Raw genomic sequence first — 25,923 nt, 5'->3', positions numbered from 1 at the left:
AAAGGTTCTTGTTTTTATTGATATAATAAGTTCTAAAGAAAAGGTAACTACTCCTCATGTGGGAGATATAATTAATCTTGAGGAATCTATACCTCATATTGTTGTTGGAACAATTTTTGTGCAACCAGTGTAGGTAGTGGTGGAGCCAGGAATTTTACAGAGTCTGGGCAAAAAATTTATCGCAAAACGTTGCTTTCTTCCTGCAAATAATTTCACATTTTCTGCAGATAATTTCACATTTCCTACGGATATATCTTTCCTGCGGAACCTAAATCCTTGGCAAAATCTGCAGGAAATGTGTTTCCTGCGGAATTTACACAAAAATCCGCAGAAAAAGCTAAAAATTCTAGTAATAGTTGGGCTTGCTACAAAGAAAGTTGGAGCCGAGCCTGGGCACTAGCCCAGGCTAGCTGGGGGGTGGCTCCGCCCCTGAGTGTAGGTTAAATTATCTCAGTTCATGATAGTGATCTGGCTGACAAATAGAACGAGGAACAACATAGATGCGAGTTTCCTTATATTTTGTATCATTGGTTCTTGGTATGATGGAGAAAAATAAAATCTCAACAACATAGAGTAAATATCATATCTCAAGATACATCATCAAAATGAACGCAAAGGTTCCACCAATAAAACAATAATAACATAAAAACCCCACACCGTCTTAATCACAGCACCACTAAACAAGACTCCAAAAGTAAGCGGTAAAATACGAGTAGGCACCAAATCCATCCTTGAAAAACTCACGGCAAATATGCGTCATCAACCTGCAAGTATGCACCACAAGGGCGTGGACATTCAACCCGCAACACGTAGTGTGAGATATATAATCAACCCGTGCTTAATTGCGCTCAACTGCAGAAGAGAAGCAAGGTACGGTTGCACGATTTTTTGGTAGGTTTGAAGGTTATTTTAGAGGGCGTTTAGAGTTTGTTTTTGGGAGATGACTTTATGGTTTTGGTGTTTAGTTTTTATTGGTTTCGGAGGCCCTTAGTGGAGGGTGTTTTTGGTTTGTTTGTAGACGTTTGTATTTGATATATGAGTGTTTGTTTGAGTGTTTCGCGTATGGCACACTTTTTCTTTGTATGTTGCTATTTAAGTCTCATAGCTTAGTATTTCTCGTGCTAGTTAGGATTCTTTGCGTTTTGAAAAATTTCATTTTAACTTCTTAAAAAAAAAAAACTAATGCTCTATTTGGTAAAAACTAGCCGGTGGTTGATATCTAGGTGCTCTATGATGAGTTTATAGCGGTTAATAGATAAGCAATTTAATAACAGATAAACTAGTTTTGTCAACAAAAAAAAAAGATAAACTTATTGATTTTATTTGAAGTATGTGATAAAATTAACCGTTGAACTAACTAAAAAAAATATAAAATGACAATTTTGTAAAAAAAAAAAAAGAAATATGAAAGGATATTTTTTTAATTAATATATTCTTTTCACAATAAGATAATAAGGGTATAAATAAACGAAAAATAGTATTTTATAAGTTCAAACGCTATTATAAGTTATATAAAAAGATGCTACAAATAAAAAGATGGTAAACTAAACTGATCCATTTTTTTTTGGTATGAATAAGAACAAGCCAAATATATCATGTGAACGAAAGTAAATTACAGTGTAAATCCAAATACATAAATGGTTAACTAACAATAATTGAAACAATAATGAGACTGTAAACTCCGATACATCATGTGAATGAAAGTAAATTGTTTCATGTTAATATATAGAGCAGAATTTTCTGACAAAAAGTTGCTATCTTATAACTTAATTTACATAAGAAAGCAAATTGAAGCTTCAACCAAAGGGAGAACTGTGCAGCACTATCTGTTGAAGAAGCTCAATCAACTAATGTCTTTGCTTCCCTCACTCAATATATGTTCCAACAACAGTGTAATAAGCAAGTGATTCCAGCACATGCAGGGAAGAGAGAAAATTAGCTCTTCTCACATTCTTTAACCAATGGTTCAATGGGAACAAGAGAATGAGCTCAAAGTATTCATCATCTAACAATTTCCCGACAACTATAGCAGAATTTGTTCGATTGACCTAGAAGCAAGAAATATAATCTTAGAAAAATGGACATTTAAGATTGTCAAAGAATGATTCTAAATTAAATACAACCGCAACCAAAAACTTTACCTTTCAACGTATTTGAAGTAAATATCCGGAAGCTTGGCTTTCATCATACAGTTCTTTGTCATCTAAATAAAACATTAATCGATTCCCATGTTACATTCTCTACACCTTAATTTGTCCAGTTTTAGCAGCTACTTTAATGTAATTGAAGTGAATATCAGGATCAACAACTTGCTGCTCAAAATGAAAAGGCTTATTATGATAAGAATACATAAGTCCTAATACATTACCTGCGCGATTATTTGTATATTTCCCCTAAGGTTTAACAATGAAAGATCTTTCATGCTCTCCAGTACTCATTCTTCGGAAAGGGTTCCAACGAATTCAACAAAAGCCTGAAAATCACTCCAACGAATGCAACAATGTTTTGAATGAAAATCCATTCAATTGAGAGCATAAAATCCAAGCATGTGGTTCAATGGAATGTGTATTCAATGTGGCATATTTGATATCAGACAGCTCGGCATAAAGATGTTCAAGAGACAAACAAAAAGCTTCAAGTAATTGTTCTGACTAGAAATTACAGTCAGTCATCAAAATCAAGAAGCCAACAACCTAAATAGCCCTAATGGAGGCAAGCCTTTTCAAAATGTTGAGAAATATTGTTACAGTGATAAATTCGTAATGGCTAAACATGCCATTATATATTTCAATGCCCGAAATAAAAAAAGGATATTCAGGACATGTTACTGCACTGATAAGAAGTAAGGAAATAAGATAATCCAAACTTACCTATGATAGCCAAAAGATAAAGTCGCATAACAAGGAAACCAAAGTCAAGAGACATGAGAGGCATATCCTACAAAGAGACTACCAAGAAATTGTTACTGCCCTGTAAGAAACACAGTCAATAGAAATAAAGACGGAGGGAGATTAGAGAGCCTACCAATTCAGGTGGAAATGTGGCAAGCCAGAAGCAGAAACACCAAATCAACTGCGTAATTCCGGAATATGAGATATCTTGTCCCGATCCTCCCATGTCTCCTTCTTGCATCGCTCCTTTAATGTTGGAGAATGATGAATATTCAGAACCTCGAGAGAAGTGAGGTGTGGTTTCGAGTACCCTAAGGAAAGCATCTCAATCTTCTACAACCATTACAGGCAAAGATCTATCAGTTAACTGAAATTGAAAACTTCTGCAGCAAACTTTACTCCAAAAATATGCTTAAGAAAATCGCCAATTCTGAATATTGGTGTTTAGGCTGATTAAACTTGAAATGCCAACTCTTCCATAAACATCTCATACATGAAAGACCATCATCGCCTGCATGTTTTCATGAATATATGAATTTAAAATGAAAACAAACAATATGTGTTAAAATATTATAGGAACTGAAGAATGGCCCAGGTTTACCTTTACGTGATCAAACATCTGGATCATCCACGAAAAGCTGAATATTTTGAGATACGGAGTCAAGTGAACTTTTACCAAAATCGCAGAATGAAGTTTCAAATAAATGCATAATTGTGTTGTATTTTGTAGAAGCTCAATCAACTCATGGGGAACTTCAGAAATCGTAAAAACTTTCTTTGTAGATCTTCTCCATATTTTCCACAACATGTCTATCAGACACAAACATAATTAAATAACATGAATATCCAAGTCAAACTAGAATCATGAATACAATGACACCTTCCTAATGAAGAGCTGTATACACACCTGGCTAATAGCATGAACCAAGAATTTTTATTTGTAACATTAACAAACACAGCATAATAGGTTGCCTGTGACAAAATGCTGGAGTTGCTGTTCTGTCGATGATAATTTTACCCATAGACATTACACATAGAAACTGAGAAAGCAAGTGATTCCTGCATATAGAAATTTAAATTAGAAAGTAATATATGGTGATAAGACGATCCAGAGAAGAGATAAAACTAGCATACAATATAGGTTCGTCTAGATAACTGTCTTAAGAAATACCTAGAGATCAAATATGCAACCAAGAAAAAGTTTAATCCTTCACAGGTTGGCCAAAGAGTTTGGTGCATGCATCGACACCCGTCAATATTCCTTAAAAATCTGCAAATAACGTACCAGCAAAATTTCAGTACTACGAAATTCTTAACAAAATTCTGACTTAAACCATAGAAAGATAATTCTCAACTAAATTTCTCCTAAAGGATCAACTAAAATCAGTACTAAGAAATTATACTTATTATGTATGCAAGTCCACTCATCCTAAACTAAGTTTCTATTCAAAAAGTCTTACAAAATTGCGTCATCAATGCTCTAATCATAGTGCTGTAAAAATAAATCAAAACATTTCATAGAATTATGAAAGGGACAATACCTCTGGAAAACATTGAAAACCTCCACTCATTGCATTTAGCAAAGCCAAGGAGAGAACTCTATCAAGAACTGTTGCTGCTATTTTACAAACTATCATAGATCCTGTTTCAATAGGCAAACATATTTAAAAATAAACACAAACAAAAAAACTTAACCTAACCAAATCGTAGGACAGACCATCTGAATTTTAACTAAATCAAAAAGTAAAACAGACAAAAAAACACACAAAATAGAAACCCATTGAGTGCCCAAAAACATGAGCCTTTTTCGAACCTAAATGATCCATCAAAGTAATTGCAACCTTTGTTCTGCACCAAACAATCATTCACCTATACTCAAAACTTCACATCGATGACATGTCTGATGTTTAGATACTGATATGACACCAACCCATATAATTACATTCAAAAACTTTTATTTCTGCAAATTATTATCAAAACTAAGCAAAGAGGAAGCCAAACAACATATAACTTAAATAAAGAAGACCAACAAAAACTTATAAAAATGGAATAAACCTTGATGATCAGACTCGCTAATGGGCATTGAGCTCCTACCCACACCCTGATAATCAAAATCGCAATCCTCGATGCCACGACTGGACTCGTTGTCACCTCCTCCACTCCAAAAGATGTTCTCTTCATCATTAGGTACGTTTGTTCCGGTTAATCCATTTATCTGTCGACCCCATCCCTGTGTGTCGAAAGCAATCCTAACCATTCAATTCAATCTCCACGAAATCAGCAAAATTAAAAATGAAATCAAAAATCAAAAAGGAAATTAAAAAAATAAATAAACTATGATGAAGAAAATTACCTGAATTAGAATATTAGAACATATATCTTTTGGGGGATGCGTTCAAAAGAACTCAACAGAAAAGCCTGCAAATCATCCTATAATGAGAATATATAACGATTTTTTAATAAAATTCGAGTAAATTAATCACTTAAAATCCAAACATAAGAAGGGTGTATTTTAGGGGGAAATAGAGATCCTACCAGTAAAATTGATTTTTGCGATGGTGATTGAGGCAGATAAGGGTAAACGTCTCTGCCCTTCTTCATTCTAAAAAATCACTCTTTTTGGAATATGAGCTATCTTGTCCCAATCCTCCCCTGTTCCCTCTTTGCATCGTTCCTCTAATGTTGGACATTTATAAATATTCAAAACCTCAAGAGAAGTGAGGTGTCGAATACCCTCCGGCAAGCATCGCAATCCTTCACATCTATGAATCTTTAGAAATCGAAGGGATTGAAGACCTTCCCAATTTGTCTCTGGTAAGGACTCCAATTGTGGGAAACTATTTACAGACAGAGATTGAAGAGAAGTAAGGTTTTTGAACATCCCCTCTGGGAAGGATGTTATTCCGAAACCGTGAATTAGTTTAAGCTGAGTAAGACCACGGAAGGTAGAGATTGACCTCAGTAACTCATTGTTACATTCCCATACAAAGAGGTCTTTAAGAGATGGAAGACATGGCAGTCCAAGTTTAGGGCATTTCCAGATATCCAAACTAGAAAGACAAGGAAACATCTCCCCTCTTTCCACTTTCAATAACCCCTCTATGTTTGGTAGACAAGATAATTGGAGTACCTCTAGAGATGGGAAAACCCTCACCTCCATACCATCCTCAGATTCATCATCATCCAAGTATTTCAGATTATCCATTTCGAATAATTCCAGTTTTTTTAGATATGGTAGTTTACCAAGTAACGGAAGCCGCACAATTTTGTTGCAATTCCGAAGTTCAAGAGAAATTAAATTACTAAGAAGAATTATCCAACTTGGTAAGGATAATCCCTCATAGAAACTTATTTTCAAGCACTTGAGATTTGAGTGAGGTTGAAGCACTTCAAGTACTTGCTCAGCACTAATTATAGATTCATGTTGGGATATCCATGACAAGCATAATTCATGAAGGTCTTTTTTACCCATCAAATTAGCCGCTTCAGCTTCAGATAAACTGCCAACATTGTTTAAGTGTTGGATACTCAGTTTTCCACCGAGGTTTAGATCACGTAACTCTGTCAAGCTATTCCCTTTCTCTAAACTAACAATATACACACTTAATGTTCTTAGACAAGTTAATTTTCCAATGTTAGGAAACATGAGAGACAAAGACCGACATTCTTTAATGACTATATGTCTAAGATTTTGTAAGCAAGCCAAGTGTTTTGGGAGACAACTCAGTTTACGACAATGTTTTATTTTCAAGATTTCCAGCTTTTTTAGGTTGTAAATTGAGTCAGGCAAATTTTTGATGTCAAGAGAACGAAGTTCCAAATACCTTAAATGAATTAAACTCCCTAGTGATGGCATCCGGATAAAGGATGTGCATAAAACCCGAAGAGAAAGGTATGTTGGGAAGTTATCATGTTTTTTTTTGGCATAATAACTCAACTGAAACAATGTTCTCAAGGATTCAACTTTTTTGAAAGCATTCTTATCAAAGGATAACAAGTCTTTGTAGTCAAAACCAATGTGGTGTGTGCTTTTTGACAAACTGGTCATGTTTTTGTTCTCCAAATACATACATTCTGGCCCCATTACTGATTGAGCGAGATCATGGACAAGATCATGCATCTTGAAAGAAATGTCTCCAGAATATTCATCCATTTTGCTGTCTTGAAAAAATGATTTTTGGTACAATTCCTTCCAAACCATGTTTCCAACATCTTCAACCTCTAATTTCCTCTTTGCAATAAATCCATTAGCCATTCAGAGCTGAATCAATTCTTCCTTCAGGATTTCTCCATCTTTGGGAAATATAGCACAAAAAGAGAAACATTGTTTTAGAGTTGGTGTTAAATAAAAGTAACTCAACCTCAAAGCAGGCAAAATTTCTTGTGGCAAGGCCCAAAGCTCGCTATCTTTAATTTCAAGCCATTCCTCTTCTTCATTCCTTGAGCTCATTAAACCTCCCAATGCTTTCGCTGCAAGAGGCAATCCATTACATTTCTTTACAATCTCCTTTCCTATTTTCACAAGCTTTGTACTCTCTTCTCTATAATGTCCAAATGCATATTGTTTGAACAACAACCAACATTCATCCTCGGAGAGACCAGATAAACGGTGAGTTTCCCTTGTTTTTGTGATTGTTGCAACAACCTCATCACGAGTGGATACTAAAATGGAACTACCTTTGGATCCACATGACAACACAGATTTCAATGTGTTCCATTTCTCTCGTGTTAACCCTGATTCCAATTGTTCATTTTGATTCCACACATCATCCAAAACTAGCAAATATATTTTACCTTGTAACAATTCCTGCACCTTTTTCTGTGTTACATTTAAATCAAAGCCATCATACTTCTTTTCTGTGATAAATTGTATAATGGAACACAAAATCCTGTTGACAGAGAAATTCTCAGAAACACAAACCCAAACTTTAGTATTAAAATTGCTACTCACGGTAACATCATTGTAGACCGATTGAAGAAGAGTGGTTTTTCCAAGACCACCTAACCCAAAAACGGGATAGATGGAAAGGAAGTCGGAGTCCTTTGCTTGGGTGAGAAGAAACTGGATAATCTTCTTTTTATCGTCTTCTCGTCCAAACACTTTTGGTTCAGTAATAATAGCGCTGGTTTGACGCCATTCAGCTACGTCATTTGGGCTTTCCCGAACAGTTCCAGTACCTTCCTGCAGAAAAAACTTCTTCCTCCTATCAGCAATATCATCCAACCTCCCGTTAATCTCTTCCAACCTGTTACCGATCTCATGGCGAAACTTGAGAGAGGTTAATCCTCTCAGTCGACTAGACTTGATCGAGCACTCATCAAGGATATCATCGAGCACATAAACAACATCTTTGAGTTGTTGCAGCCATACCTTAATAGAGCAGTCTGTGACTTGTTTCTTCTCAGCATCTTCAAGAACGGCTTTGATCATATCTAAGGTGTCTGACAGCTTTTGAGCCTTTGACTTGATTCCAGAAATGGTTGCAAATTCATTTTGTAGGAGAGACTTCAAGTTATCAAACACAACTCCGATCAACGCATCAGCCATTTTTTGGTAAAAGAAAGAGTTGAAAAGATAAGTAAATGAGAAATTGGTTTTAGATTGACTGAGTGTTAAAAGTAAACAGAATGAAGAACTTTGAGAATAAATGCAATGGTAGTAGGAAGTCGGCAACTAGGTGATCAATAATTGTGAGCAAACATTCAAGTAGGCATATTTTTAACCACAAATTTATGCAACTTGCTTGCAAGGTTCCATTATTATTGATCGGGGTCCATTAAGAGATGGGGTGTCCCTACTGGCATGTATAATTGTTGGAAAGAATTTTATTTAATTTCTTTGTTTTCATACATGAACACTAATAAAATTTACTTTATAATAAATTTGAGGTATCTTTTGGGACAGTTATGATGTCATATGTATTTGTTTTACATTCTATTTATTTGATTAAATGTAAAATTTCATTCCAGTTCTGGTTTAAGATGGTCATTCACTGATATTTGTTTTTGAAATCTCATGTCATTGGTATTTTAATTACATACTAGCTTGGGCTCAGTTCAATAAAACTCTTAAAAGAAATATCAAACTTTGTTCAATCATACTAACTCAGGCTACATGTAATTTGTTTTATACCTTTAATTTAATTTTGTGCATTTCTGGAACAAGTTTTATCTATTTTTTTTTTTTAAAGGATCTGTTTATCTCTCTATTATCTTTATTAAATTAGACCCCAAATTTTTTCGTCGACACCTCATCACTCATTTTTTTTTAAAGAAATAAGTTTATAGCTTTTCATTATTGATTAAAGTAGTATTACAATGTGGGCGCAACCCCACAATACCGGGTTGTAAGGTGATACACCCTCTCACGACCAACACTATTGAGTTTAGTTCATGGACATAAATAGTGGGTGGATATATAAGATGGTATCACCTTACAAACCAGTCGTAGACATAAATGATGGATGATCCGATTACGAAAAACCTAATAGCAGATGACCCAATATATCTTGGAGTAGAACTTGATTCTAGAAATGACTGCAAATTCATTTTGAACAAGAGACAATAAATTATCAAACGCATCACCAAGTAAGGCCTCAGCCATTATTTAGATTGATCTAACGTGGTTGAATGAAAATGGAAGAGGGTGGACTGTGATGAGTTGAATAAAAAAAATGAAATGTATGGTGAGTTTCTTTTATTGACTGACTTTTTGTCTCTTTTATTGTATATTTTACATCAACATTTTTTAATATATATAGTCACCACTAGCTGGTACAATTGTTGGGAAGCGTTTGATTAAGCATAAAAAACGATAGCCAGCTCTTTGTGGGTCCACACTTGTTTTATTGTTTAATGCATTTAGTGGTGAGAGTATTATTATGGTCACAAGATTTAAGCACTCACAAAAAAAGTAAAATGTATAATTAAGTTTTTAGTCCCTATAAATATTCACAGTTTTGTTTTTAGTCCTTATAAAATAAAATCACATTTTTTAGTCCTTGTGACATTTTCCTTAAGCATTTTAGGGCCTAAAAATGCTGATGGAAAAATTTTATAGGGACTAAAAATGCTGATGGAAAATTTTATAGGGACTAAAAATGTTGATGGAAAATTTTATAAGGACTAAAAAGTATGATTTTATTTTGTAGGGACTAAAAACAAAACTGTGAATATTTATAGGGACTAAAAACTTAATTAACCCTTGATTATTTTACCTGACCAAAAAAAAAAGTTATTGATTATTTAATCAATGAAACACTATAACTTAGTTGGTACTCAATCTCCAGTCATATACAAAGAAAATTTATGACTGCCAATTTTCAATGTCTTAATACAAATCAAAATAAAATGTGACACTCGCACTAGTATCTTTATTATGCAGAATGTATCAAATACAAGACCCAAAATGATCTCACTGAAAGTAATTTCCAATCCATTGATCACAAAATGTATTCTCCAAGACATATCAGAGATACTAAAGTATTGCCAAAATGTATCTTCTTGTGTTCCATATTCCTTACTTCCTACATTGTGAATATATTAGAGAATATGCAGTGTTACTAATTGGATACATTAGTATTCTGTAATGTAAATATATTAGTGCAGCTCTACGTTAGTATTCTCAATTTGGTAAATTCTGACTCCTGCCCAATTTGTCATTTGATACAAGAAATTAATTTGGGGGTGTGGAAGGAGGACCATCAGCTTACACTGTGTGTTCACTTCACTGAAGGTAATATTGTTTGTTTGACAAGTTTTACAGAATAGGGATCTTAAGTAGTGAAGCTCAGTTTTGTATTGGTGGGTATGATATTGAAAAAACAGTTCTGTTGGAACAAAATGTGTTTCACAATGAACCTTATTGAGTTTTGATGATAACAAGGTATTAAAAATTGTCAATTGGTTATTACTAATAATTGTTCAAGTGTACAGGACCAAAGGCTACTCAAGTCATTTCAATAGGTCTTGGAAGAACAATGGAAAGAAAAAGAAATTCTGAGCATCTGAAGAAAACTGCTCCTGAAGCTAAACTGCTCCTGAAGAGATGACGTCATCAGAAGCAGAAAGTCATCAGAAGCAAAAGTTTTCATCAGAATCAATATCTTCACCAGAAGCTACATTTGATCCTTTAATCAAACTGAAGATTCAAAGTAGCTGATTTTCAATTCAGTCTTATCAAAGAAGAACGAAGAATTGAAAGGGAGGTATCAACGGATATATGGATAGCACTAAGCTCTTGTCTCTCGTTAATAGAGTTGACAAAGTACAAGTGTACAACCACTACCTCCACTACTCTGTTTTCTGTCTACGCTACAAGACAAAACAACAGCCATGCCTGCAGAATTGTACACTCAAGATGGGAAGGAATTTGAAGTTTATTCTTCAAAGGACTACACCCAAATCAGGCAAAGGATCACTGGTGGATAATCAAAGGATTTCAAACGACTCTTTAGACGTGCTGATTATCTCAACGTCTCTTTCACGCCTCTATAAAAAGGAGTGAAGACTTGAAGATAAAAGAGAGAAATACATAAGTTAAAAAAAGCGCCAAAACTCTGTCAATTTGATTCTACAAAGCACACTGAATTTCTGCACTGATTTGATACATCTTAGAAATTCAAAGTCTAGAGTCTTTTCTGTATTGTATTGTGAACACCACTGATTGTATATCAAGTGTTCAATTCAAACTCAATTCTCTGTATTTTTGTTTGATTAGAAGTCTCTCGCCTGCGTGCTTGAGCATTAGAAGTCTCTTGCTTAGTGCTTGAGCATTGGAAGACTCTTGCGTGTGTGCTTGAGCATAGTTTTGTGAAGTCTCATACTTAGAAAGTATTGAGCAGTTGTAATCTTTGTGATTATAGTGAAATCTCCTTGGAAGTGCAAGGGGGACTGGACTACTTCCGTGTTGTGGAAGGAACCAGGATAACTGCTTGTGTCTTTGTCTTTCTTTTCTCTGCTCTGTTCTTTTCCGCTGCAATCTGACTCTGATCATTTCATCAGAAGCAATCAAACTGCTTCTGAAGTTTTATCAGAAGAAGTATTTTTTAAGAGAAAAAGAAAACACAATTCAACCCCCCCTTCTTGTGTTTTTCACCTTCAATTGGTATCAGAGCTTGCTCTGTTATCACAGCACTTAACCGTGTTACAGTTCAAGATCTATTAGAAAAACATGTCTGGAGATGAGGAATCAGTTACTCCAAAATACACAAGCGTCAAGCATGACTATGATACTGCTGACAAGAAAACAGACTCTGGAAAAGCTCCAAGGTTTAATGGAGATCCAGAAGAGTTTTCTTGGTGGAAAACTAATATGTACAGCTTTATCATGGGATTAGATGAAGAGTTATGGGACATACTGGAAGATGGAGTTGATGACCTGGATTTAGATGAAGAAGGAGCTGCTATAGATAGAAAAATACATACTCCTGCTCAGAAGAAGCTTTACAAGAAGCACCACAAAATCAGAGGGATTATTGTGGCTTCTATACCTCGCACCGAATACATGAAAATGAGTGACAAATCTACTGCGAAGGCTATGTTTGCTTCTCTATGTGCAAACTTTGAAGGCAGCAAGAAAGTAAAAGAGGCTAAAGCTTTGATGCTAGTTCATCAGTATGAACTTTTCAGAATGAAGGATGATGAGAGTATAGAAGAAATGTACTCAAGATTTCAAACTTTAGTTTCTGGATTGCAAATACTGAAGAAAAGCTATGTTGCTTCTGATCATGTTAGTAAGATTTTGAGAAGCTTACCTTCAAGATGGAGACCCAAAGTAACTGCTATTGAGGAAGCTAAGGATCTAAATACTTTAAGTGTTGAAGATCTTGTTAGCTCACTCAAAGTGCATGAAATGAGTTTAAATGAGCATGAAACCTCTAAGAAGAGTAAATCCATTGCTTTACCATCTAAAGGAAAGATCTCAAAATCTTCCAAAGCCTACAAAGCCAGTGAATCTGAAGAAGAATCACCTGATGGAGATTCTGATGAAGATCAATCTGTAAAAATGGCTATGTTGTCCAACAAGCTTGAGTATCTGGCAAGGAAGCAGAAGAAATTTTTGAGCAAGAGAGGTAGCTACAAGAACTCCAAGAAAGAAGATCAGAAGGGATGCTTCAATTGTAAGAAGCCTGGTCATTTCATTGCTGATTGCCCTGATCTTCAGAAGGAGAAGTTTAAAGGCAAATCCAAGAAATCAAGCTTCAATTCCAGTAAATTCAGAAAGCAAATCAAAAAGAGCTTGATGGCGACCTGGGAAGATTTGGATAGTGAATCTGGTTCTGATAAAGAAGAAGCTGATGATGATGCTAAGGCAGCTGTTGGGTTAGTGGCAACAGTATCATCAGAAGCAGTATCAGAAGCTGAATCAGATTCAGAAGATGAAAATGAGGTATATTCCAAAATCCCTAGACAAGAACTTGTTGATTCTCTAAAAGAACTTTTATCACTGTTTGAACACAGAACCAATGAGTTGACAGATTTAAAAGAAAAATATGTTGATTTGATGAAACAACAAAAGTCAACTCTATTGGAACTGAAAGCTTCTGAAGAAGAACTCAAAGGGTTTAACCTCATATCAACAACATATGAAGATAGACTCAAGAGTCTTTGTCAGAAGCTACAAGAAAAATGTGATAAAGGTTCAGGCAATAAACATGAGATTGCCTTGGATGATTTTATTATGGCTGGAATAGACAGAAGCAAAGTTGCTTCTATGATCTACAGCACATACAAGAACAAAGGCAAAGGGATTGGATATTCTGAGGAGAAATCCAAAGAATACAGTCTCAAGAGCTACTGTGATTGTATCAAGGATGGATTGAAATCCACCTTTGTGCCTGAAGGTACAAATGCTATAACTGATGTTCAGTCAAAACCTGAAGCTTCAGGTTCACAGGCTAAGATCACATCAAAGCCAGAGAATCTTAAGATCAAGGTAATGACAAAATCTGATCCTAAGAGTCAAAAGATTAAAATTCTGAAAAGATCAGAACCTGTTCATCAGAATCTGATTAAACCAGAATCTAAAATTCCAAAACAAAAGGATCAGAAGAACAAAGCAGCTACTGCTTCTGAGAAAACAATACCAAAAGGTGTCAAACCTAAAGTATTGAATGATCAGAAGCCACTCAGCATTCACCCTAAGGTACAAGGGAGGAAAAGTAAAACCTCCAAAGCTAACCCAAAAGGACCCATGAAGATATGGGTACCTAAATCTGAATTGGCCAAAAATGCAGGTGTGCTTAAGGGCAAGAGAGAAACAAAGGTCATGGTACCTAGACAGCGGATGTTCAAGGCACATGACTGGAGAGAAAGCTTTGTTCCTTACCCTTACAATGAAAGATGGAGGAGAAGTGAAGTTTGGTGGCAACCAAACTGGAAAGATCATTGGTACAGGTACTATTGGTAATTCCTCCATCTCAATTAATAATGTGTGGCTAGTAGATGGTCTGAAGCATAACCTATTGAGCATAAGTCAATTTTGTGACAATGGGTATGATGTAACGTTCAGTAAGACCAACTGCACACTAGTTAACAAGGATGACAAATCCATTACATTCAAGGGAAAGAGAGTTGAGAATGTCTATAAAATAAATTTCTCTGATCTGGCTGATCAGAAGGTAGTTTGCCTTCTGTCAATGAATGATAAAAAATGGGTATGGCATAAAAGGTTGGGACATGCTAATTGGAGATTAATTTCTAAAATTAGCAAGTTACAACTGGTCAAAGGATTGCCTAACATTGATTATCATTCAGATGCACTTTGTGGTGCATGTCAGAAAGGGAAAATTGTGAAAAGTTCGTTCAAATCTAAAGACATTGTATCAACCTCCAGACCCTTAGAATTACTCCATATTGATCTTTTTGGTCCAGTTAACACTGCATCCTTATATGGAAGTAAATATGGATTAGTCATTGTTGATGATTACAGCAGATGGACTTGGGTAAAATTCATTAAAAGTAAAGACTATGCATGTGAAGTGTTTAGCAGCTTCTGCACTCAAATACAATCTGAAAAAGAATTGAAAATTTTGAAAGTCAGAAGTGATCATGGTGGAGAATTTGAAAATGAGCCATTTGAACTTTTTTGTGAAAAACATGGGATTCTCCATGAGTTTTCCTCTCCTAGAACTCCACAACAAAATGGAGTTGTAGAGAGAAAGAACAGAACTTTACAAGAAATGGCCAGAACCATGATCCATGAAAACAACTTAGCTAAACATTTTTGGGCAGAAGCAGTCAATACTTCATGTTATATTCAAAATAGGATCTATATCAGACCTATGTTGGAGAAAACAGCATATGAACTCTTTAAAGGAAGAAGACCCAATATCTCTTACTTTCATCAGTTTGGATGTACCTGTTACATCTTAAACACTAAAGACTATCTGAAGAAATTTGATGCCAAGGCTCAAAGAGGAATCTTTTTAGGTTACTCTGAAAGGTCAAAGGCATACAGAGTGTATAATTCAGAAACACAATGTGTTGAAGAATCTATGCATGTAAAATTTGATGATAGAGAGCCTGGAAGTAAAACTTCAGAGCAAAGTGAAAGTAATGCAGGTACAACTGATTCTGAAGATGCATCAGAATCTGATCAACCTTCTGATTCTGAAAAGTATACAGAAGTTGAATCTAGTCCAGAAGCTGAAATCACTCCAGAAGCTGAGTCTAATTCAGAAGCAGAACCTAGCTCAAAAGTACAGAATGAAATTGCTTCTGAGGACTTTCTAGATAACACTCAGCAGGTTATACAACCTAAATTCAAGCACAAATCTTCACATCCTGAGGAGCTAATCATTGGAAGCAAAGATAGTCCTAGAAGAACTAGATCACATTTTAGACAAGAAGAGTCATTAATAGGACTGCTTTCAATAATTGAGCCTAAAACTGTTGAAGAAGCTCTCTCAGATGATGGATGGATATTAGCTATGCAAGAAGAGCTAAATCAATTCCAAAGGAATGATGTGTGGGATCTGGTACCCAAACCTTCTCAGAAGAACATTATTGGAACAAAATGGGTATTCAGAAACAAGCTGAATGAACAAGGAGAAGTAACCAGAAACAAAGCCAGACTTGTTGCTCAAGGCTACAGTCAACAAGAAGGCATTGATTACACTGAAACATTTGCTCCAGTTGCAAGATTGGAAGCAATCAGGTTACTTCTATCCTACGCAATTAATCATGGCATAATATTATATCAAATGGATGTCAAAAGTGCCTTTCTTAATGGTGTCATTGAAGAAGAAGTGTATGTTAAACAACCTCCTGGGTTTGAGGATCTTAAGCATCCTGACCATGTTTATAAACTTAAGAAATCACTATATGGCTTGAAACAAGCTCCCAGAGCTTGGTATGATAGACTAAGTAATTTCTTAATTAAAAATGATTTTGAAAGAGGACAAGTTGACACAACACTCTTCAGAAGGACTCTTAAGAAAGATATTTTGATTGTGCAAATATATGTTGATGATATAATATTTGGTTCTACTAATGCATCTCTTTGCAAAGAATTTTCTAAGTTAATGCAGGATGAATTTGAAATGAGTATGATGGGAGAATTGAAATTCTTTCTGGGAATTCAAATCAACCAAAGTAAAGAAGGAGTATATGTTCATCAAACAAAATATACAAAGGAGCTTCTGAAGAAGTTCAAGCTAGAAGATTGTAAAGTGATGAACACTCCAATGCATCCAACCTGCACCTTAAGCAAAGAAGATACTGGAACAGTAGTAGACCAGAAGCTATACAGAGGTATGATTGGTTCTCTGTTATACCTCACTGCATCTAGACCTGATATTTTATTCAGTGTATGCTTGTGTGCAAGATTTCAATCAGATCCTAGAGAATCTCATTTAACTGCAGTTAAGAGAATCTTCAGGTATCTGAAAGGAACAACTAATCTTGGACTCCTGTATAGGAAATCCCTAGATTATAAGTTGATTGGATTCTGTGATGCTGATTATGCTGGTGATAGGATTGAAAGAAAATCAACCAGTGGAAATTGTCAATTCCTGGGAAAGAATCTGATATCCTGGGCAAGCAAAAGACAAGCAACTATTGCTATGTCTACAGCAGAAGCAGAGTACATTTCAGCTGCAAGTTGTTGCACACAACTACTTTGGATGAAACATCAGTTGGAAGACTATCAGATTAATGCTAACAGTATTCCCATTTACTGTGATAATACTGCTGCTATTTGTTTGTCAAAGAATCCAATTCTACATTCAAGAGCCAAGCATATTGAAATCAAACACCATTTTATCAGAGACTATGTTCAAAAAGGGATTTTAGATATACAATTCATTGATACTGAACATCAATGGGCTGATATATTTACAAAACCTTTGTCTGTTGAAAGATTTGATTTTATTAAGAAAAATTTGAACATGCATTTTGTGTCTGATTGAAAAATTGCTTGCCTCTGAATAAGAAGTTTGGTTCTGAAGTTTATTCAGAAGCATTTTGGTTCATCAGAAGCTCTTAACTGAGGTTCTGAGGAAAATGTGCTTCTGAAGATGACGTCAGCACTAAAACTTCAGAAGTGTTATTCTTTGCTTCTGAATAGCTTGGCTAGTGGGAACGTTGGCAGTTACTTTATGTAACAGCTGTCCCATTACCCAAAAGGTAGTTTTCTGAAGAGTCTCTGACGTGGTCTATTTGTATTGGAGTATAACAAAAAGGGCAATGATGTTTTTATTCGCTTTTTAACATACTTACACGCGCCCCCAATTTGTCATTAATGCTGTGTTTGTTTGTCCCCTCTGAATTACAAACGTTTTAATAAAAACACTAAGTCATTTCACACACTTCTCACTTCACAACAAACACTTTCTAATTTCTTCTCAACCCTCTGTGTAAGTAAGCACATTCTCTCAACCTCTCAAAACACCTTAGAACCCTAATTCTACTTCAAATCAATGGCATCTTCAAGTTCTGCCGGTGGTTCTTCATCGAATATGGATATAGATACTCCTGCTTATGAAATCAAAGGAAGAACTATGTCTATTGAGGAATGGGAGCTAATCATTCAAGCGGAAAATCCTGTGGATTTCACTTCTCTAACTCATCATGGATGCGACTTGGTAAGATTCTACAAGAAGCAGAAGCTAATGAGTTACTTCAGTCTTCTCAACGGTCCTACTTATGAAGTGCTTGTCAGACAATTCTGGGTAAGAGCTTCAGTGTTTGACAAAGTTGCTGCTAAACAGGAAGAAGCTCAGATGATTCTGGTTGATCCTACTTTGGAGGGAAAAACCAGAGAAGAAATGGGTCTACTCGCCTTCACTGGGACTGAGATTAGATCAAACGTCATGGGGATTCCTGTAACAATCAATGAGCAAGTGATTGCTCAAGCTATGAGGAGAGATGCTTCTGGGACATACGATGGAGAAGAGATTCCTAACCCCAGAACAAGCCCATGGAAGGAGATAGTAAACAACACTATCTACGGATCAAAGGATGCTAAGCCTTACAGCACCTTAAGCATGGAAAAGAAAATGCTGCTGAAGATCCAGAATGAAAACATTTTTCCCAAAGGTGGAGGAAATGATCAACCTTCACTTGGTCACAAAGTCTTTCTGCATCACACCATCTCTCAGGAAACAACAATGAACGTTCCCAAGTATATGTTTAAATACATGATCAAGGAACTCAAGAAGAGCCAGATGGAGAACAGGAAGTTTGTTCCCTATGGAAGGCTGCTCTCCATAATCTTTCAAGAAGGAGGACTCCTAAGTGCCCTGAAAGACGTGGGTATTTATGATAATCAGAAGCTGGGAGCAGTCACAGGAAAAATAATCAATGGGGCAACTCTAGTCAAGATGAGGCTGATTTCAACATGCAGGAAACTAGATACAGATATGCATGAATCTGATGTCATATCTGATCTAGTCACTCATCACATCCCTATCTGCAAGAAAGATCCCCTGGATGTGCAGAGGGCCTACATCTTAGACTACTACAAGAGCTACAACAAGAAAATCAGCCTGAAAGATATCCCAGAAGAAATGTATGGTGGTGATCTGCCTGTGGCCAAAGGCAGAAAATCTAAAAAGAAGCAGATCACCAAGGAAGAATACCTTGCTGAAGATGCTACTGAGGTGGGTGCTCAGAAGCATAAGAAAGCTAAGAAGGAAAAATCTGCTATGTCCACCATTCTTGAGGAAGTGGAGGATTTGGATGATGTCCCTCTTATCAGAAAAAGGACAAGGAGTACTCAAGAAACAGCAGAACAGCCTGCTTCTGAACAAGCTGGTTCTGAACAAGCTGCTTCTGATCAAGCTGCTTCTGAAAAGCCTTCAAGTCCCAAAAATAAAAGAGAAGCTGCTCTTCAGACCATCAAAAGGAAGAGGTCTAATTTAACAAGAAATCTGAAGACAGCTGAAGGAAGAAGGGAAGAAATGTTGAAAGAACTGGAAGAGAACTGGGATGAAGACTCAAGCCCCAAGAAGGCAAAAAGGACTGCAACTTCTGAGCCCATAGTCATGCCCAGTTTTGAAATGACTGAAGAAATGAGGCAGTATACTAGGGAGGTTTCTGCATCCAAGATAGCAGAAAAGAAAAGGATGAAGATTTTGTATGAAAAAGAAAGGGATGAGCGTCTCAAGGCTGCAGGGTATGTGCCTACTCCTGACATTGCTGCTTTAGCTTCTGAGTTAGAGCAAGAAACAGTTCAGTATGGAGCAACTCTGCTTTCTCAAGCCTTGAAGAATAAGCAAGCTTCAGGAACAACTTCATCAGAACCAGTTTCAAAGGCTCCAGAAGCTCAGTCCTCAGGTAATCCATCTAAAGCTCCAACTAATACTCAGTCTCTATCTCTACCCTCTTCACCCTCTTCATCATCCACAGAATCAGATGACCAACCCCTTAGCCAACATATAGACAAGCTTCTAAAAACCAAACCTACCAAACTAACAGAATTTGGAACACTTGACTATGAGAGTACTCAAATAGAATTTTCAAAAAATAGGATAAAACTTTGTGAGAAATTCAATTTGCCTACTACTCATCCACTATATCCAGATATTCCAGAGCCTGTTAGTATACAACAACCTGAACCCAACCAAGAACCTAACCAAACTCCACAAAGGGCCTCTGAAGTAGTTTCAGATGCAACTACTTCAGAAACCCCCCAACACCAAGAATCCTCAACCCTTCACAACTTAGAAAAACATCTAGGTGGTGAAATGCAACCAACACCCACTAAGGCCTCTAAGACAGTTTCTGAGAAGACTGTCTTGGAAACCCAAACAGAAACCCAAACCATCCCTGAGCAAACTGTTCAGGAGCAAACTGCTTCTGAACAAGTTGCTCCTGACCAAACAACTTCTGACCAAACAACAGAACAACAACAACAACCAGACTCACCCACTATAATAGACTTAACCTCTGACCAACCTTCCACATCAAATACAACTCAAACTGAACCTTCACCCATCCCTGACCATATCCTGGAGTCTGAGTATATAGAGGAACAACTGATCAGACTTAGTGATGAGATTCAGGCACTGATTCTTCGCAGAACAGTTCCTGCACCTCCTATTCACTATTATGATCAGTGGATGGATCTACAGAAGAGCTTTGATGAGCTGCTGGATCAGCTTAGAACTAAATGTGTGTCATCTCACTCTGCTATGCTGAAGAAGCTTTTGGAAGATATGCATGAAGCAGCTAAGGAGAAAGAGCTGAATTTTGTGCCTCTGCTGGACATTACTCCTTTCTATCCAGAAGAAGAGTACATCACTAGGGCTGCTAGAATTCAGGCTGGATATAAAAGAAGAATGAGGGAAAAGGATGAGCTACTTCAGAAGAAGGATGATCAGATCAAGTATCTCTTAGAACAGTTGTATAAGCAAGCCCAACCTTAGTTGCACACCCAACTCTAGCTTGTTTTTTACTTTTGTTCTTAGTAGCTGTGTCTTTGTATCTTAATCTTTCTTTATATATATTATCATTGTTTCTGGATCTTGTGCTTTTTCACCTTCAATATGTTTTACAAGCTTTAACTCTGATGATATTTACTGTTTTTAATGCTGTTTGCTCTGATACTCTTTCTTTTGTTTCTATTCTTTTTGTTGATGACAAAAGGGGGAGTAAATGTATAGTATTTTTTAAGGCACTGAGCCCTACTCTAAATTTCTTTTAAATACTTCTGATTTGATTTTATAAGTATTTTATTGAAATTTAATTAATAAGAATAGAACTTAGGGGAGCTTACAAACCTCACCTTAAAGATCTATTAGACTCAGGGGGAGCTTACAAACCTCTGTCCCAGTAGTCAACTTATTAATTAGATCAACAACAATTGAACATTTTAAATACTATTGTTTGTCATCATCAAAAAGGGGGAGATTGTTGGAACAAAATGTGTTTCACAATGAACCTTATTGAGTTTTGATGATAACAAGGTATTAAAAATTGTCAATTGGTTATTACTAATAATTGTTCAAGTGTACAGGACCAAAGGCTACTCAAGTCATTTCAATAGGTCTTGGAAGAACAATGGAAAGAAAAAGAAATTCTGAGCATCTGAAGAAAACTGCTCCTGAAGCTAAACTGCTCCTGAAGAGATGACGTCATCAGAAGCAGAAAGTCATCAGAAGCAAAAGTTTTCATCAGAATCAATATCTTCACCAGAAGCTACATTTGATCCTTTAATCAAACTGAAGATTCAAAGTAGCTGATTTTCAATTCAGTCTTATCAAAGAAGAACGAAGAATTGAAAGGGAGGTATCAACGGATATATGGATAGCACTAAGCTCTTGTCTCTCGTTAATAGAGTTGACAAAGTACAAGTGTACAACCACTACCTCCACTACTCTGTTTTCTGTCTACGCTACAAGACAAAACAACAGCCATGCCTGCAGAATTGTACACTCAAGATGGGAAGGAATTTGAAGTTTATTCTTCAAAGGACTACACCCAAATCAGGCAAAGGATCACTGGTGGATAATCAAAGGATTTCAAACGACTCTTTAGACGTGCTGATTATCTCAACGTCTCTTTCACGCCTCTATAAAAAGGAGTGAAGACTTGAAGATAAAAGAGAGAAATACATAAGTTAAAAAAAGCGCCAAAACTCTGTCAATTTGATTCTACAAAGCACACTGAATTTCTGCACTGATTTGATACATCTTAGAAATTCAAAGTCTAGAGTCTTTTCTGTATTGTATTGTGAACACCACTGATTGTATATCAAGTGTTCAATTCAAACTCAATTCTCTGTATTTTTGTTTGATTAGAAGTCTCTCGCCTGCGTGCTTGAGCATTAGAAGTCTCTTGCTTAGTGCTTGAGCATTGGAAGACTCTTGCGTGTGTGCTTGAGCATAGTTTTGTGAAGTCTCATACTTAGAAAGTATTGAGCAGTTGTAATCTTTGTGATTATAGTGAAATCTCCTTGGAAGTGCAAGGGGGACTGGACTACTTCCGTGTTGTGGAAGGAACCAGGATAACTGCTTGTGTCTTTGTCTTTCTTTTCTCTGCTCTGTTCTTTTCCGCTGCAATCTGACTCTGATCATTTCATCAGAAGCAATCAAACTGCTTCTGAAGTTTTATCAGAAGAAGTATTTTTTAAGAGAAAAAGAAAACACAATTCAACCCCCCCTTCTTGTGTTTTTCACCTTCAGTTCGACATTTATTTTGAGTGTCCGTTTTTTTCTAGGGTTTGGGCGAAGATAACCGGTTGGTTAGAAGTACAGACGGTATTTCATAATGCAGGTAAAATTCATGTTTGGAACTCCACCAGGTTAATTCGAGTTTCGAGGTGGTGGAGTTTTGGAGGAGAAAACATTAACTCTTTGGTTTTCTTGCAATTGGTCAGTTTGTCATTAGGATATTGCTGCGATGCACTCTTGAGAATAAAATTCGGAATGGAATTTAGTATCTTTCAGTTTCAGTTGAGTTTTAGCATAATATAAGAGTAAGCTAAGATAATATTCAAACTCAAAGGATCACATGCAGATAGAACATTAAATACTGATCATAAAAATAAAAGATTGGATATTGACCGGAATAACAACACACTTGTTTTAATCAACAATTTATCTGCTACTTGTTACATTTACTTGTAACCCAATCTTCTACTTTCAACAATAACAGAGTTCATTAACTTTCATGTAATGAATTTGAGCCAAATATATTTCCTTGTCCTCAAGGAAGACGAAAAAAACTACATTCCATGTTTTTTAACTGTCTGTTTTGGTAGCCAGCAGAAACATCAAGGTTTTGAATTTGCACAAAATATTCAAAACTATATAAAAGATGGTAAACTATACCAACCTAATCATTTAAATCGTTACATACCAACCTGTACATTTAAAAGATGGTAAACTATTATGTATGTAATTGGTAAACTAAACTGAATCATTTTTTTTTAGTATAATAAAAACAATCCAATCAAAGTAGATCGATCAGTCAACGTTATGTGTCAATACAAATTCTAGTAAACCCGAATAAATAAATGGTTAATTAACAATCATTGAAACAATAATGAGACTAAACTCAGATACATCATGTGAATGAAAGTAAATTGTTTCTGGTTTATATATAGAGCAGAATTTTCTGACAAAAAGTTGCTATCTTATTTTACATAAGAAAGCACCCTAAATTGGCTGATCGAAGTTTCAACCAAAGGCAGAATTGTGCAGCACAATCTGTTGAAGGAGCTCAATCAACTAATGGCGGAAATCAGCAATCATAAGAACTTGCACTGCAGAGCATTACACACATTTATGTCTTTGCTTCCCTCACTCAATAAAACATTAATTGATTCCCATGTCACATTCTCTACACCTTAATTTGTCCAGTTTTAGCTGCTGCTTTAATGTAATTGAAGTGAATATCAGGATCAACAACTTGCTGCTCAAAATGAAAAGGCTTATTGTGATAAGAATACATAAGTCCTAATACATTACCTGCGCGATTATTTGTATATTTCCCCTAAGCCTTACCAATAAAAGATCTTTCATGCTCTCCTGTTCTCATTCTTCGGAAAGGGTTCCAACGAACAAATTGAACAAAAGCCTGAAAATCACTCCAACGAATTCAACAATGTGTTAAATGAAAATCCATTAAATTGAGAGCATGAAATCCAACCATGTGGTTCAATGGAATGCGTATTCACTGGCATATTTGATATCAGAAAACGCGGCATAAAGATGTACAAGAGACAAACAAAAAGCTTCAAGAAATTGTTCTGACTAGAAATTACAGTCAGTCATCAAAATGAAGAACCCATCAACCTAAATAGCCCTAATGACTAAACATGCCATTATATATTTCAATGCCCCAAATAAAAAAGGGATATTCAGGACATGTTACTGCGCTATAAGAAGTAAGGAAATAAGATAAGAGAAAGTCACGTAACAAGTGAACTTGTATGTAAAAAATCTTTCAAAAATTTAGAAGTTTAAGCATAATTAAACAAATTTTAATTTAACAGGTACTAAAAACACTAATAGAAAATTTTGTAGGGACTAAAAAGTGTGATTTATTTTTATAGGGACTAAAAACAAAAGTGCAGATATTTATAGGGACCAAAAACTTAATTAACCCTTATATATATAATTTCATTTTGTAATATCCTCCTTGACTAGTACTTGAGAGACACCGGTTAGTCTTTCCTTTATTTTTTTAATAGAATAAATGTTCACAATTAATTTCCAAATTCCAAACGTTTCAATTTTATATTTCCAAATTCCAAACGTTTCAATTTTATTCTTCTACTTCATTCTTTTTGTTTCTTTCTCTATTTCCTAATTCTTCTATTATCTTTTGATATATACTCACAAGCCACAATCATCATACTCGCTATTTTTACCTTTCAAGAACAAAGATTTCACCATCTTCTTTCTCGGTTTACGTTGATGATAAGCTCTCATTTTTCATCAAAAATTTTGTATTATACTGCTATTTTTTCGTGAGTTGCTAATCACTTGAACATTTGTTTTAACAAGAAATATTTTACTAAATTGTATTGTCACCAAGACACGTCCAAAATCAAGTTAGCAAAGAAGATGAGATGATTTACTTTTGCATAAGACATCATATATAAATTTGCTCATGTTTATGTATACATTTACATTACAAGAATTTGGATAGCATTAGTTGGTGTATATTCTATTCTCAACAAATTAACTAATCTTTTATTTCCGCATTCATCTCAATATCTTCGTTTTCTAGGCAATTTACATTAAGCTACAACGACTTACTTGAATCGTTTTAATTAATGTCGACATATATTTTTATTATTATCTTCGATTTCATATGAGTTAGTTTTTTTGTTTTTTTCTTTGATTGAATCTTTGTTTTTAGATGAGCTTAATTGCAGTTTTGATCCCCTTATTTTTATCATTTTGCATAATTGGTCCCCCTATTGTAAAAATCGACAGTTTTGATCCCTCCATCATATTTTAAAATTTAAAAATGTGATGTGATAAATTTTAAATGTCGTGGAATATGATCTGAAGATGAAAAAATATTAACATGGATGAAATTGTAACAAAATTCCATTGAAAACTTCATTTAAAACATTGATATAACAATATTTTAGACAAAATATTTGATAGATGGACCAAAACTGTCGAATTTAAAAATTGAGGGACCAATTTCGCAAAATGATGAAAAAAGGGGATCAAAACTACAATTAAACCTTTTTAGATGAGATGGTGCAAGCTATTCTCAACACACCATTGTTTGCGGAAGTTCAGAATGAAAGAATAGAGTGGATGATGGAACGTAACGAAAGGTATACTATTAAGACGGGTTGCAAATGGCTATGATGGAGTTGTTACACACTGATTGGTTCCATGTTGACGGAGAGTGGTGTAGGATCTGGAAGGTGAATCCCCCTCATAAAACTCGTAATTTGTTATGAAGGATTTACAGAGGGTGTGTTCCAACCCGCCTCTGACTACAATCACGACATGTACAATGTAAGGTGATATGTTCCTGGTGTGATACGATTGTTAAGGGTGATTGACATGCTTTTATGGGTTATATGGTGGCGCGTGAGAGTTGGTATTGGGCAGGG

General features: G+C 35.6%; 1 protein-coding gene across 5 annotated transcripts; it reads right to left on the bottom strand.

Moving 5' to 3' along the window:
- Positions 1-1,593: 1,593 nt before the first annotated feature.
- Positions 1,594-8,566, bottom strand: LOC11407885 (putative disease resistance protein RGA3). Of its 5 annotated transcripts, none has more exons than XM_024784678.2 (12): positions 5,427-8,566; positions 5,245-5,309; positions 4,947-5,140; positions 4,433-4,533; positions 4,063-4,161; positions 3,799-3,950; positions 3,493-3,701; positions 3,025-3,402; positions 2,871-2,948; positions 2,369-2,473; positions 2,142-2,203; positions 1,594-2,048 (listed from the first exon to the last, which is right to left on the bottom strand). In XM_024784678.2, exon 1 carries the CDS (start codon positions 8,437-8,439, stop codon positions 7,147-7,149), a length of 1,293 nt encoding a protein of 430 aa, XP_024640446.1. In that variant the 5' UTR covers positions 8,440-8,566; the 3' UTR covers positions 1,594-2,048; positions 2,142-2,203; positions 2,369-2,473; positions 2,871-2,948; positions 3,025-3,402; positions 3,493-3,701; positions 3,799-3,950; positions 4,063-4,161; positions 4,433-4,533; positions 4,947-5,140; positions 5,245-5,309; positions 5,427-7,146. The 5 variants fall into 5 exon arrangements, with proteins under 5 accessions (XP_024640446.1, XP_024640442.1, XP_024640443.1 ...); XM_024784674.1 differs by having other exon boundaries at positions 5,245-5,321; positions 5,427-7,151; XM_024784675.1 differs by having other exon boundaries at positions 2,142-2,269; positions 5,427-7,151.
- Between the last annotated feature and the right edge of the window lie 17,357 nt (positions 8,567-25,923).

The sequence above is a fragment of the Medicago truncatula genome, chromosome 5 (assembly GCF_003473485.1).
Source record: "Medicago truncatula cultivar Jemalong A17 chromosome 5, MtrunA17r5.0-ANR, whole genome shotgun sequence".
NCBI classification, from domain to species: Eukaryota; Viridiplantae; Streptophyta; class Magnoliopsida; order Fabales; family Fabaceae; genus Medicago; species Medicago truncatula.
Note: the sequence above shows the minus strand (reverse complement) of the source record. Positions and strands in the feature narration are given on the sequence as shown.